The 14,204-nt window shown below is 37.5% G+C and overlaps 1 protein-coding gene across 1 annotated transcript; it reads left to right on the top strand.

Annotated features, from left to right (window-relative positions):
• Positions 1-336: 336 nt before the first annotated feature.
• LOC307124810 (interferon-induced protein with tetratricopeptide repeats 1B-like) lies at positions 337-6,603 on the top strand (the record flags this gene model as incomplete). Its single annotated transcript, XM_079814258.1, has 6 exons — positions 337-350; positions 437-1,800; positions 3,439-4,016; positions 4,134-4,201; positions 4,285-4,499; positions 6,548-6,603. The coding sequence occupies 6 exons, from the start codon at positions 337-339 to the stop codon at positions 6,601-6,603; spliced, it is 2,295 nt and encodes a 764-aa protein (XP_079670384.1).
• Positions 6,604-14,204: the final 7,601 nt, after the last annotated feature.

Genomic DNA, 14,204 nt, shown 5'->3' with positions numbered 1-14,204 from the left:
AGTTTGTGTTGTTTAATATATATATATAGATCTGATTTTCAATTTAAATGTATATTTTTTAATTAGTTGCATTTCTAAACTCTTTGGCAGTTTTACATTTTGACCACTTTCGAAGGACAGGTTAAATTACACGTGTTTTCCAAGTACAGAGCATGTATTTAAAATGATACTAACAAAATGATTTAAAAATAAAATCAATGAATGTCCTGAGTATCCAGATTTCCTTTAGATGTAACTTTTAAAGTATTTTTATTTTGAAGAATATCTTTATTTTTAACATAAAGTGGGCTTTTGTGTGTAGGACATGTTTTGTCCCTTATCTCACGAATCAGTGACATGGTTCACACTGTGTACACTGTGACATACTGCTAGAGCACATGACTCATATAAATAAAATTTGTTTAAGTAATTTGCCTCAGCTTTCCTTCTTTTTCAGTCTTGAAGGTGTTTTAAAAACCAAACTGCTGCAGCAGGAGTGCCATTTTACGTGGTCTCTAAGAGAAGAAAAAGACTTTGTTCTCTGTGATTTGCTGAATCGTCTGGAGGAACAGATTCAGTTGGAATCTGCCGAGGCGAGAGTAACACGAGCGTACAGCAGCTTTGGATTTGTTCAGTATCTCTATGGCAATCATCAGGAAGCACTCGCAAATCTGCAGAAATCAGTGCAGCTTGCAAAGGAACACTACAAAGACAGTGATCAAGTTCTTATTGTTACCTATGGAGACCTTGCCTGGTTGCACTATCATATGAAAGATTTTTCTACATGTCAAGAGTACTTGAAACAGTTAGAGAGTATCCATAGGAAATTCTCTGAAGGAGTCACTCATACTATCGAGGTACTCAGAGAAAAGGCTTGGGTTTTTCTTAAATTCTCTTCCAATTACTACAATGCCGCAAAGGAATGCTTTAGACAGGCCCTTGAAATGAACCCTGATGACAGCGATTTAAATACAGGCTATGCTATTGCCCTGTACCGCACGACCAATGAGACCCTTGACTTTTCAGACTCGCCAACAATAAAACAACTCAACAGAGCTATAGAGCTTGATCCAGATGATGCTGTACTATTAGTGTTGCTAGCACTGAGAATGCGTTATAACAGAGATTATAAAAAGATGCTCAAAACTGCAAAGGATAAGGTGATTACGGCGCTGGTGATGTCTCCTGAAAACCCACATGTCATAAGATACGCAGCAAAGTTTTTCCGCCAATTAGGAAACATGGACGAAGCCATTTCTCTCCTGAAAGAAGCCCTGCAGGCTACCCCAAACTCAGCCTTTATACACCATCAGTTTGCAATGTGTTACAAAACGAAATATAGGACAACTGGCAAGTCATACGAAATACAGCAATACCGGCAAAAGTGCATCGATCATCTGGAGAAGGCGATTTCCCTAAAGCCCACTTTCGTTATTGCCATGGCAGATCTAGCACTGCTTTACGGACAACTTGACAGCTCCAAAGCTGAGAGACTTTTTGAAGAAGCATTTAAAATAGCTAATAATGAAAAACAAAACCTACCGGTAGTTCATTGTTTCTATGGCGAATACCAGCTCTACACCAAAAGATCTGAACAACTGGCCATCTATCATTTCATGCAAGGTCTGAGGCTGCAGCCGGAATCAGGCTGGTTGTGTGAGAAGAACCTGAAGGAGGTGATTAAACGTCGCATTGAAAGGGTGAAAACCCTGAATGACAGCGAGGCGTGTGCTATACAAGGATTCATTCATGAAGTGAAGGGCGAAAAACTGAAGGCTGAAGAGTTTTATGAGAGAGCCCTGACAAATGGGCTTGATTTCGGTAAATATTTTATTTTATATATTTTCATACTTTTTTATATTTAGGGGTTGGATTACTTGAAATACACTGGTCTGCAAAATTAAAAGTTTAATTTCTTAAAAGAAAATCCCCAAAAGTACAAAAATGTGCTACAGTATGTACATTTTTTCATATACTTTTGTCATAATTTCAAGATAATCTTGGAGTTCAAATTCTTATAATCTAAAAACTATTGATTAAGAATGTTGTCAAGTGTGATATGAATGTTTTAATTAATTTGACAACCATTTTGACATTTTTTAAATGTGCAGATGTTTTCCCAATTTTGGCTATTTGGTGCATGATCAGTCTTCCTGTTGTAAAATGTTTAACTGGTTGATGCCATCCAAAATTGAAATCTGCAGATGACACGCTCAGTGTATAGTGTTATATTTATTGAAAAAAAATTATGGTTTAAACAAATATTCTTGAAAGTCCTGGCACATCACAACATTTTGTTATTTATGTCAGGACTTTGACCTGGTGAAACTCTTCTGTTTCATCCATCATATATGTTTCTGTTTCTGATCATAATTACTGATATAGACTACACCCTCTTTTGCGGAATTTATTGGTTCCTCAAAAAGGTTTTGTTGTATGCAGTGATTTCTTCAGACCAGGGGTAGGCAAGTTCTGTCCTAGAGAGCCGCTGTCCTGCAGAGTTTAGCTCCAAACCTAATCAAACACACCTGAACAAGCTAATCAATGTCTTCATGATTACTAAAGCTGTGTTTTCTTTGTTAAAGGATTGGAGCTGAACTTTGCAGGACAGTGTGTCTCTAGGACTAAACTTGCCTATCCCTGCTTCAGACAAACACTACATACATTTACAAAAACTATTTTCTCATTCCCCCTTTAAACTTTGTCCAGGACCGGTGCCAATAGCCTTGTGGGTAGCATGACGACATATAGCGCAGTTGGGCATCTGGCGACCTGAGTTTGATTTTCAAACTTTTTTGTTCAACCTTTTGTTGTCCTTTGCCGATCCTATTCCCCTCTCTCTCCGCCCATGCTTTGCTGTCTCATTTGCACTGTCCTGTCTAATAAAGGCACAAAAAGACCATTTACATAAATTTAAAAAAAACTTTGTCCAGGTCAAATCTGTCAGCAAGGGGTTGAAAATGGCAGAAATAAGAGCTGGGTCTATGTACACACAGTTTTAATGGAAACAAACTCTGTTGCACTTCTTCAGGCTATCTGGAAACCAAAACACAGGAAACAGAACAACACGTATTGTGAGATGTGATCTCACGAAGAACATTGTTCTGAATCAGTATTTATTATTACTAAATCAATTTATTCAAGCTCCATAGAAAACAAAGGCACTGTAAAATACATGTTTAATAAGATCGACCTATATTAATGAGTTATTCATTATTAATTCATTAATTTTATTACATTTTAGGAGTCATTAATGCAAACAAAAAAACAAAAGAAATGTTTTCAAATAAACAAAGCATTTTCACTCTTTTAACTCTTCTATACCAATTTATTGTAATTTAGGCATTTACATTAACAGTGTCATGTTTTATGATACCATATGTAGTTGTTTGTCAGTGGTCATATCTCCTAGATGTGGAATTAATATACATTTTTTTAATGGATGTTTTTCTTAAATAGGTGAAAGCTGTCTTCTTAGAGAGACAAGGATTTGTCTCATAAGATTCAGTGAAACAGAAAAATCTGTTCTAAACCTGATTTTTGATGGAGGAAGTTGTGAGGAAATTGGCAGTGGTAGGCTTAAGATTTTCAAAGGTTCAATGAACAAGAAGATTGTGCACTTGGTTGATATTGATATTTGCAATGCCAAGAGGATTCTTCGATGGGAAAGACTGACTCCTGGGCCTCATGCCATTCTGCTTGCAATTTGTCTGCATGATGGCCAATTCACAGACCAGACCAAAGAGATTCTTGAAAATTTTGAGTTTCTTGGAGAGAAATTTTGGAATCATGTCATTGTAGTATTTACAGAGGGAGACTGTAGCATAAATACATACACTGGAGCTCAGAGAAGTGTATTGGAGTGGCTTCATGAAAAATGTGGACACAAAACCTACATCTGTGGCTCTGAACCAACTACAGAAAGGATAGAGCTTTCTGAGAGGATACAGAGGATGATCCGGGGAAATAATTCAATGCATCTGGTATTACCAGAAATCTCAGATGGAGATTCTCAGTCCCCTTCAGACATTTTAAGGGCAAGTCATTGCTTCATTTCTTTTAAAATTATCTCTTTGCAAATGCAGTATTATAATTACTTGTGTCTAATTTGACAATACAATTACAATGCACTTAAAACACTTTTTTTTACACAGAAGCTAGATGTAAAAGATGATTTGTTCACTCCTGAGGTCATCTTACAGGAGGGGCAAAGCAAATACAGGTACTGTACTATATCAACAAACAGGTGAAGTAAGCTATTGAGTGTATCAGTTTGCATTAATATTTGATATTTCTTTGAAATAGGTTACAGAGCAGCCATGCAGGCTGGTTCCATTGTGAGATTACAAAGCTTGGTTTTAACATGAAGGGGGACGGGGAGGTGTTGTACAGCTCTGTTCTTCAGGACATCGACTGTCCAGTCCCTGCCAACCATTACCAAGCAGGACCCCTGTATGATATCAAATGTGTTCAGGGTGAGCTGTCTCAACTCAGCCTACCTCACTGCGAGACCTCCATTGGTGAGTTGGCAATCGCAGGGTTCCCACTCTTTTCTTGAAATTATTTTCCAGGACTTTTCCAGGACATTTTCAAGACTTTTTCCAGCTGCTACAGTGCGAGTCAAGTTATCACAACTAAGACCGGGGCGATATACCGATATTATCACATCGAGACATATTTTGAAACCGATGTGATATTGTACCTATACCGTTATATCTGTATTATAGTTGTGCAAAGATTGTTGTCTTTCACAATGCCACCTGCTTTCCTCTACTTGCTTACTTGCATGTTTTTTGTTTCTGCTGTCGGACAATAGAATAAGTATGAAATACTGAGTGGAACATGGCCCGCTAAGACTACCTGTTACCCGTCGCTGTCTCGAAGTTGGCGTCGTGCTCGCTACGGCTCCACTAAAACCAAAAATATATTTCATGTAAAGGTATGAGTGACGACACAGCTTTCCACTGCTCCTCTGTCACTCAACAGAGAGAGGAAGAAAAACCTCTCACTCGATATACTACGATACAGCAACACTCTTTAACAGAAAGTCGCTAGCTTTGGCCCTTCTTTGGATAAATAAATCCTTACTTGGGTACGAAAAACCGATAAATCTAGCAACAAAGACAGATGAAAACACTGGGAAGCAGAACGGTTCTAAGGAAATGTGCAATTTGATTGGTTGGTAGCGTCACCAGACCTGCCAACTTCGTCAAAATATTTTGAGTACCACTTGTTTTGTGCAGCTTTTTTTTCAGACTTTTGTAACTCCATTACTTTGCACGCAGTAATTTCCCCATTCACCGGCTAGAAAATGGTTATAAAAAAAAAAACAATAAAACCTATATTTTTGATTACAAAATATAGACATTTTGTACTGTACTGGCCACAATCTTTAAATGTTTTTTGCCCTCCACATGGCGTCGACAGTCCGCAAAACACACACACACACACACACACACACACACACACACTTGTTCACTTGTTGTTGTATTAAATTAAAATTGCCAGTAGGTGGTGGTAAGTCACTGTCTTTATGAGTGAGTGAGTGAGTCAGTCAACGAGTCATTCATTCATTCAGTAACGAAGCAAGTGGCTGTATTTATGAACGGATCATTAAATCTCACGATTCGTTCATACTAAGCCACAGATTCGTTCACGAATCACCACTGTGTGCTGCAGTTCTGCTGTGGCTTTCGTTGCAAAATAGAGCAATGATCGGCTACTGACAATACTGTTTTAAATGTAGTAATGTTACATCATCACTTAACAAAAGTTACCCTTAGCTTGTTGAACTGTTGTATAAAATGTCACGTTTGAAATAGTGGATATTCGGGAAACATTGCATTCTTGCTTGTATAATATGATCAACATTAAAAACACTGCTGTATCAGCCTGCATTTTGATCGCAGATTTAATCGCACAAACAGCGCAAGCGGCTCGTGACAGAACACAGACCGAGTGAATGACACTTTAATTTAAAATCTCAAATGAAGATCACTGAACTCCAGCTTGCTTGTCTGTGTTTTCTGATCACCCGCGCTTCAACAGTTTAGAGAGGATTCATTATTTAAATCTGGTAAAAACAGAATGTAATGTGTTGTCTCATTTATTCAGCAAAACAAGTGGTTTTGTTCAAGTTTAAAAAATTTTTATACACATTTCAGTCTCGTCTTATTTTGTCAACGACATTGCATGTGTTATTAGTCACAGTTATCGTTTAATGACGTGGGTGTCGTCTCTCATCGTCTTGTCTTAGTCAGGGAAAAAAAGGTCGTCAACGAACATTTTTCATCAAGTTTTCGTTAACGAAATTAACACTGGTTGTCAGACAGGAGTAGCCTACCGCACGTGCACATTTGCCACAGAACTCACAACGTCCGTAGTTTAGAGGGGCAAGTACCAGCTTACGGAGATGTCAAATTGCGTACTTGCTTGAAAACAGACATTCATGCGTAAAATGTTTAACCCGTTTGTGTTCATCCACAAGGAGGGACAATTATTTTCCAGGACAACGCAAACGTTTCCAGGACATTTTACTTTTTTTTCCCATTTTCCATGTGTTTTCCAGGACTGGAAAATTGGTCTTTCGTTTTCCAGGTTTTCCAGGACGCGTGGGAACCCTGAATCGTATGAACATTATGAGAGATACTGAATTAAGTGCAAAAAAACCCATTTGTTTTGTAAAAATCTTTTTTTTTTTTTTTTTCAGAGGATGCCTACCACTTCATGTCCGTTATACATTACTCTAATGAGATTATTGATATTCTGAAGCCTAAGACTATCACAAGCTCACATGTTACAGTGAGCATCCCAGGAACATCAAAGTTTTTACTTACGAAACTACAAAACTGGTTTACGGATGATTGGAATGAGACATTTGGCCAAGTTATGCTGTACATAAAGGAATCACATAGGCTGCATGTGTTTCTACAACCACGCAATGTGGACCCCGAAGAAGTATGTTTTTGTGTTCATTTTTCACCTTGTTTTGACTGACTTTTATTTACATCACATTTTCCCTGGGGTTTTTTTTTTTTTTCAGGTGAGAAAATGTAAAAAAGATTTTACACAAATCCAATCAGCTAGTGAATGCAAGCTCACATATAATTGTGAGTACAGCATGTCCTGTGATCCTGTTGAGGAACATGAACTTTCAGAGAGGCCAATGATACAAACACCGGTCAGTATGGTTTAGAATAAGAACAAGGCTTAGTCAATATGACAAAGATTTTATGGTCAACTAATACGAGATTTCTCTCACTTGTAAATTTTTGAATTTAGGAATTATTGGGGAATTATGTATCAAATAGTTTATATTTAGTTTATCTACCTTTATGTTTTTTTCTCATAAAGTTCTTGAAATATATATATATACATATATTCTTTTTTTTTTACTGGCAAAAAACATTCAATATATTCAAAGAGTCAGTATTGTTGAACCTTCTTCATAACCTCTGCAATTTGCTCTGGCATGCTGGATATCAGCTTCTGGGCCAAATCCTGACTGATGGCGATACATTCTTGCCTTGTTAGTAATCAGCATTTATCACAATTTGTGGACTTCTCCTTTTGAGGACTGACCACAGGTTCTCTATGGGATTAAGATCCAGGGAGTTGCCTGGCCACGGATCCAAAATTTCAATGTAATGATCTCCGAGCCACTTCATTATATTATTATTGCCATTACCATGCCTTGTGACATGGTGCTCCATCATGCTGGAAAATGAACAGAGAATCACCAAATTGCTCTCAGGTTGTTGGGATAAGTTGTTTTGGCTGGAGGTTTTGATACCGTTCTTTATTCAAGGAAGTCTTTTTGGGCAGACTTGAGAGAGCCCACTCCCTTGGATGAAAAGCAAATTTACACTGGATGGTCTCAGGAAGCTTCACTGTTGACACGATATAGGACTAATGGTAGTATTCACCTTTTCTTCTCCAGACAATCTCCAGACAGTCGAAAGGGGACTTTATCAGAGAAAATAACTTCACCAGTCTGCACTTATAATCGAACCAGAATGATAGTGATTAGTACTTGTACTGGCTAGTACTTATACTAGTACTCAGTACTTAGTACTTATGCATCAAATGCAGACTTGAGAGAATCGAACTGTTAAAGTGCCCCATTTATGCTACTTTAAAGTTTCCTAATTTAGTTTTGGCGGTCTCCAACAACAAGTTTATATGCATCAAAGGTTAAAAAAACTGTTTCATTTTCTCATAATATACATTGTACATCATCACCACAATGTTCAATGATTCTCAAACGACTCGAGTCATTCGACGGATGAATCAGTCTCTCTAAATCAATCTTTTTCACGAGCCTACTCTGCTCTGATTGGTCAGATGGTCCAGTCTGTTGTGAATGGTCTACCGCGCATATTTCAGAAACAAACGGCCATTACCATAACTCAACTCCAGCTCCGTCCGGAGGCTTCATAAAGCTCAGCAACTCTACACACTAAACACAGTATCAATGACGTCGATTTTACACCAATCCCAGTGCGAGTCCGAATCGATGATAACAAAATGGAATAACTATTTATTCAACCCGAAACCTTGAGCAGGACGTTTCTCAGTGATAAACGCTACTCAGTTTGAGGTACATTATGAGATGTTTCAACTGTAATTCCTCACCATCAGCATTAACAAGTGCGTCCATCAACAAACCCATGTGTGTGTGTGTGTGTTTCTAATTTATTGCGGTGCACATATGGCCGAGCTGAGCACTTGTTTGCAAAACAAATCTTGCTCCATCCCTTATCTTTACTCAAAGTAGTAAGAATGACAGACAATCTGCATTACTAGACAGTTTTGGGTAATACTGCAGTCCACAGCTGAATTACAGTAGTATTTCAGTAACACAGTAATAACGTCAGTTAGCCAGATACCTACACAATATGAAACACAATAAACACATTGTAGAGCACAGCGTCTTCTCGACATGATGCTATGCATAATCCACAGGAATCAGCTGCAGGATTTGAGGGTGTTCAAGTTTTCCCTGGTTTCTGCACGCGCAATAAGTGGAAGAGCATTATGCTAATGTTTCGTAGTGACATCACAACGAAACGGCTTGCGACTCGTTCAAATATCTATTTGTTTAATTGACTCAGAGTCGACTCTTACTTTTGAGAGACAATAACTTTATATACGCTGCACTTTCAGATTTAAAACTTTGCAGGATGTTTTCATTCACTTAGAACTGTTACACTACATGAAAGATTTTTTTTTCAAAATCCATAATAGGAGCACTTAAAAAATCCCAGAAGATGCTGCAGGCAGTCGATGTACGGGAGCCTGCAAGCTTTAAACTTCTCATTCTCACTGAAAGAGATTCCCATTTCAAGCTCGCAAATACATAAAAGCAAACATTTGTCCGTTTGTTTTACTTTAAAGGAGCTGTATGTAGGACTGTGGCCAAAACTGGTACTGCAATCACTTTCAAATTACTGTAGAGCGGTGTATCCCCTCTCCCCCTCCCCCTGACTCGAGGTTGCCAGATAGGCTGCAGGAGCAGGAAGGTAGGCTGCTAACGTTACACGGAGCTTTCAATGGCAAGTGACGAGTCGTACACAGTAAAAAAAATTTCTTTCTGTTAATTATGTTTATGCTTCAAGAGCGATGTTTTGTGAAGTAATTATGAATCGCAAAAATGTACTAATGGCGATTAGCCAAATATAATCGTAAATATGAACGCTCGTATGTGACAGTACATTCCCACATGAAAAAATACTATAGTAAAATTACAGCAAAGCTAAATAACATTAGCAATGGTCATACAGGTCAACTTGCAGCATGTTTTGTCCACTATATATGCGAAGAACGAATGAGGAATCATTTTTACTGAGGTAACGTTAGGCTACTGTCTCAAATACGTTTACACAGTGCTAATAGGCGTGCTAATGTTGTTTTCCTCAGCGTCCCAGCATAATGACAGAGAAACGGGCTCTGATAATGCATTACTGTTAGCAATGACGACTCGCCGTTTTTATTTACCAAACAATTCCTTAACGTTACCTTTTCAATTCAATGACCCACCTCCTCCATCTGCGCTAACCTAACGTTACTTTGCACGAACATGCATATCTTTGTTCGACTGTCATAAATATTTGAAATGTCCATTTACATTAAGTACAAGTTAGCCAAACTTAGATGAACCTTACCTGTCCAGGAGAAAATTAGCAACGTTGGCATCTGTCTTCAAATTATTCTCCGTTTTCAGCCGTCTCTATCTTTCAAAGGCATCCCAAATCCTTGTTTTATTTCGGACACTGTCACAACGTTTTTCTGATTCATAACGAGGTTGTTTAGGTTTCGTAAAGTTAGACATTGTTTATCCAAAAAGTTTGTAGCTGCAGCTGTGGTAACTAGAGCAGAGCGGGCAACCCGAATGCAGAAACACTACTGACTTCGTGATTGGTAGATAGGTGGAGGGTGGCGCTTCAGGCATGACACAACATGTCAACATCAACATCAGTTGAGGGCTGCAACTTCACTTTTAAAATGACAATATCTTGGCCGGACAACCGTTGTCAGTGATATAAATATTTGAAATTAACATGATTTCTTAATGTCTAGTGACATATCAGGGCCATTTTATGATTAATTGAAATACATTTCTTACATACAGTTCCTTTAATTTTGGCTTATCAATGTCACACTACCAGTAAAAGTTTAGTTTCACTTACTGATTCTTTATTATTAGGCCTACTATCTTGTACAGACTTTCACATAGTAAAGATCCCAGTTCTGCACACTCTGCTTTTCTCACTCAACTTCACAAGGTGCATTGTAAGGATCGGTTTTGGTGCTAAGACAAAAGCTGAGATACACACCTCAGCAATTGAACAATAAAAGTCACTAATCTTGAGAGAAAGATCTCACAGAAACTGTGTGACAACACCCTGACAAACGTTCCTCCCCCCTCCCCATTTTGCCCTCCCCTTGCCCTGGTTTCAAGTCACCAAATGCAGATATACCAGTGATGATGTATTGTTTTGTAGCAACCAATGTGGATCGGGTTAAATGAATCACTGTGGTACGTCTGGTCAGGACGCAATGAAGATGCTTATCGGGTTTGTTGAGGATTTATTGGGTGCATGTGTGTGTGGTTCTATAACACAAATAGAAGCCATTATATCAATACTTAACATTAATAAAAATAATAGCATAACAAACAATACTCAATAACAAAGATAAACAATTTAAATACTTAGGAAGACATTAGAGCATATCCAGAAGTAATATTATTCACTTTGTCATCTTATCTTAACCTTGGTCAGACCCGGGATCGAACCTGCGGCCGTAGCGTCAATGACGTCACATAGACAGCGCGTGCATAACAGAATGACTAGCATTTTCTAGCGTATGCGATAATTACAACAAATTATATAAATATACACAATGAAGAGGAAATTACACTTACGCTTGATATAAACAAAGAAGAAATGTAGAAATGTCGTTATATGCATGCAGTATGATAATATAGGCAGGTTGATCGGCCGTATGCAAAATTAGGCCTATTGAATGTAACAAACAGGATTATGGTGATATTCCATAAAGAACAAGAGAAATAAACTCACTAAACATAGAAACTTACTTTTAGATGCACGCACACGAATAATAGCACCACTTTTATGACATGAGGCAACTCTCGTGCGTTTCGCAGTCCACACTCTACGGATTCATAACAACTGAATGACGCACTTCCAACACAGTCGAATTACACTGTTATTCCACAAGGGGGCATTAACGGTCCATAGTCATTGAATAACTCACTGTAAGTGTAATAGAACCTTCTAATATAAATCTATTACTTCCAGTGCTTAATAAAGGGTCCTTTGTAACATGTATCTTGTGAATCTATTGTTTTATCCCTTTCATGTTTGGTGTCTTTTTAAAGGTCTCAGTGCGAATGGTAAAATGGTCTCAGTTTCACTGCAGTCACTGGTAGTATTAGAAAGATTGGAAAACTAATGAGAATTCAGTCCTCCTTTTGAGGAATTTCTTCAAAGATATCTGATCCACTCCCCCAAAACCAGGTGGGGGTGTTGCAAATATTTACAACCCTTTTGTTCTAGTTGAAGTATTTAAGGCTGGATAATCTAACTCTCAGGGGGAATATTCTGTAGTCAGAACCCCCCGTGTGGTGCAAACTGCATGTAGTGTTCCAGACATGATGACTCTTTTAAATTATTTTCATATTGCTTTGCAATTGTGTTTTATGTTTTTACGCTGATCAGTTGTGTACCATGGATTCTTGTTTACTTATTTACTGTTCCTGTCTGGCCAAAATAAATGTTAATCTTGATTTATCTTGTATGATTCTGAAATCATTATTCTAGTATGGATCGATGTATACTCCTTTATTACCGCAAAATCTAGGGTTATGATAGATCACACCGATGACGCCACGACTGAAGCATGGGGCGCAGCGTGCGCGATATTCCGATTCCTGACTATCGCTGGATTGGCAAATTGTAGTCCGTGAATATTACTAAAATTACACTTTTTGTTGAGTGAGCATGTGCAACCACTTAAAGGTAAAATATTCACTCTGCATCCTCTGACTAATTACAGAAGTAATCATTTTGTGCCCGTGAGCGCGCGAACCGGACGCGTCTGTCTCTCTGAGATATTGGGCCTCTCAATGAACGAATATGAAAACTAGGAAGATACAAAGAAAATCAACGATCTAAATTAAATCGCAACTAATCGTAAAATCAGCTGATAAACTCTAAATGTAGCACACTTTATGGAGTCACTTAGAATTGGAGTCAGATAAAATTATTAATGGAGTCAGATTTAAAATGAGATATCAATAAATTAAGAGAACTTCACCAAAATGCTGAAAAGGCTTACACGCAGAATTCCTTTTGACCAAGCCATTAGTTTTTCGGTTTTTGGGCTAAATGGATGTAAATTTACAGCATCCTGGGATGCTTTTAAACAGTACTGTGGGTGTTCAGACATGTTTTTTCCTTCTCAGTCCGGTTCATCGAGTTTAGTTTTGAAATTGATTTGTAGGCACAGTTTATATTGGGCTAAAACATTTAAGCAAATGTCTGTTTATGTCAAAAGGTATCTGTGAGAAATGACCACCTGCTCCTTTAAAACCTCATTTTCAATTCGACAAATGTTTTTAAAAGTCTATGTATTGTATGTCAATTCAAAGAATCAAATCATACAATTAGCAATAACAAACAGTTTTTACAACATTGAGTCTTACTGATTTGTGACTAGTGCAAATTAATCTAAAATTATTATCCCTCTTTTTCCTTTGTAAATTCAAAAAATTGCATCACGTTAAGAAGTGGAAACATTTCTATCCGACATTTGATATAAAGTTACCAAAAGACGTGATGAATGTGGGATTATGCCTCAAAAAGAAAAAAGACAAGGAAGGAGAGGTTAAAGTTGAGTGGACTCTTGACAACATACCACTGGCAGGTAAATAAGACCCTTTACTGTGTGTGTGTTACTGGAATTGTAGGTTTAGAAAGTAAATAACTGACATGACAGTAATTACCATCAAATAAATTGTTTACTCTTTATATGTTCAATACCTGCTCCAACAATATGAGCACTGCACAGTGTAAAATCTTTGCATGAATTGAATCTCTAAAAAGTTGAAAATTAAGAAATTACCAACTTTTTTTATTACAGACTATACAGCAGACCTCTCAACCGATAAGCAGCGTAAGCCCATACATTTAACACAATCTTATAGCCATTTTATTTACATTTAAATCAGCCTGGTAGTATGCTGTTTTTGACTTGCTACGGAACAGATTATTCACAGTTTTCTATAACTCACAATCTTTTGAATATACTATATTATTAAATACATTGATGACTACATTCTACAGGTGTTTCCTTTCTGAAAAACAACAAAGCTGCACTTATCCAAAGGGTGAAAAATGTTGATGCCATTTCAGATCAACTTGGTGACGTCATTGCACATGAAAAGTTAAGTGAAATCAAAGCAATGCCAACACCTCAGAGTAAAATGAGGAGCATCTTTGAGATCATAGAAACACAAGATTTTTCGGCACAACTGATATTTTTCAACTCGCTTTACGAAGCCGAAAAAACTCTTATAGAAGAAATGACAGCAGACAAGAACTAAGGCAACAAATGCATGTGAGATGAACATCAGAGAAACTGAACAGAAAAATGTAGAAATTTATGTTCAAACTCCTGCTTTAACATTTGTCAAATGATTG

This window comes from Gobio gobio, assembly GCF_949357685.1.
Source record: "Gobio gobio genome assembly, chromosome: 4".
In the NCBI taxonomy this organism is placed as follows: domain Eukaryota; kingdom Metazoa; phylum Chordata; class Actinopteri; order Cypriniformes; family Gobionidae; genus Gobio; species Gobio gobio.
This window is presented reverse-complemented; position numbering and strand designations above follow the sequence as displayed.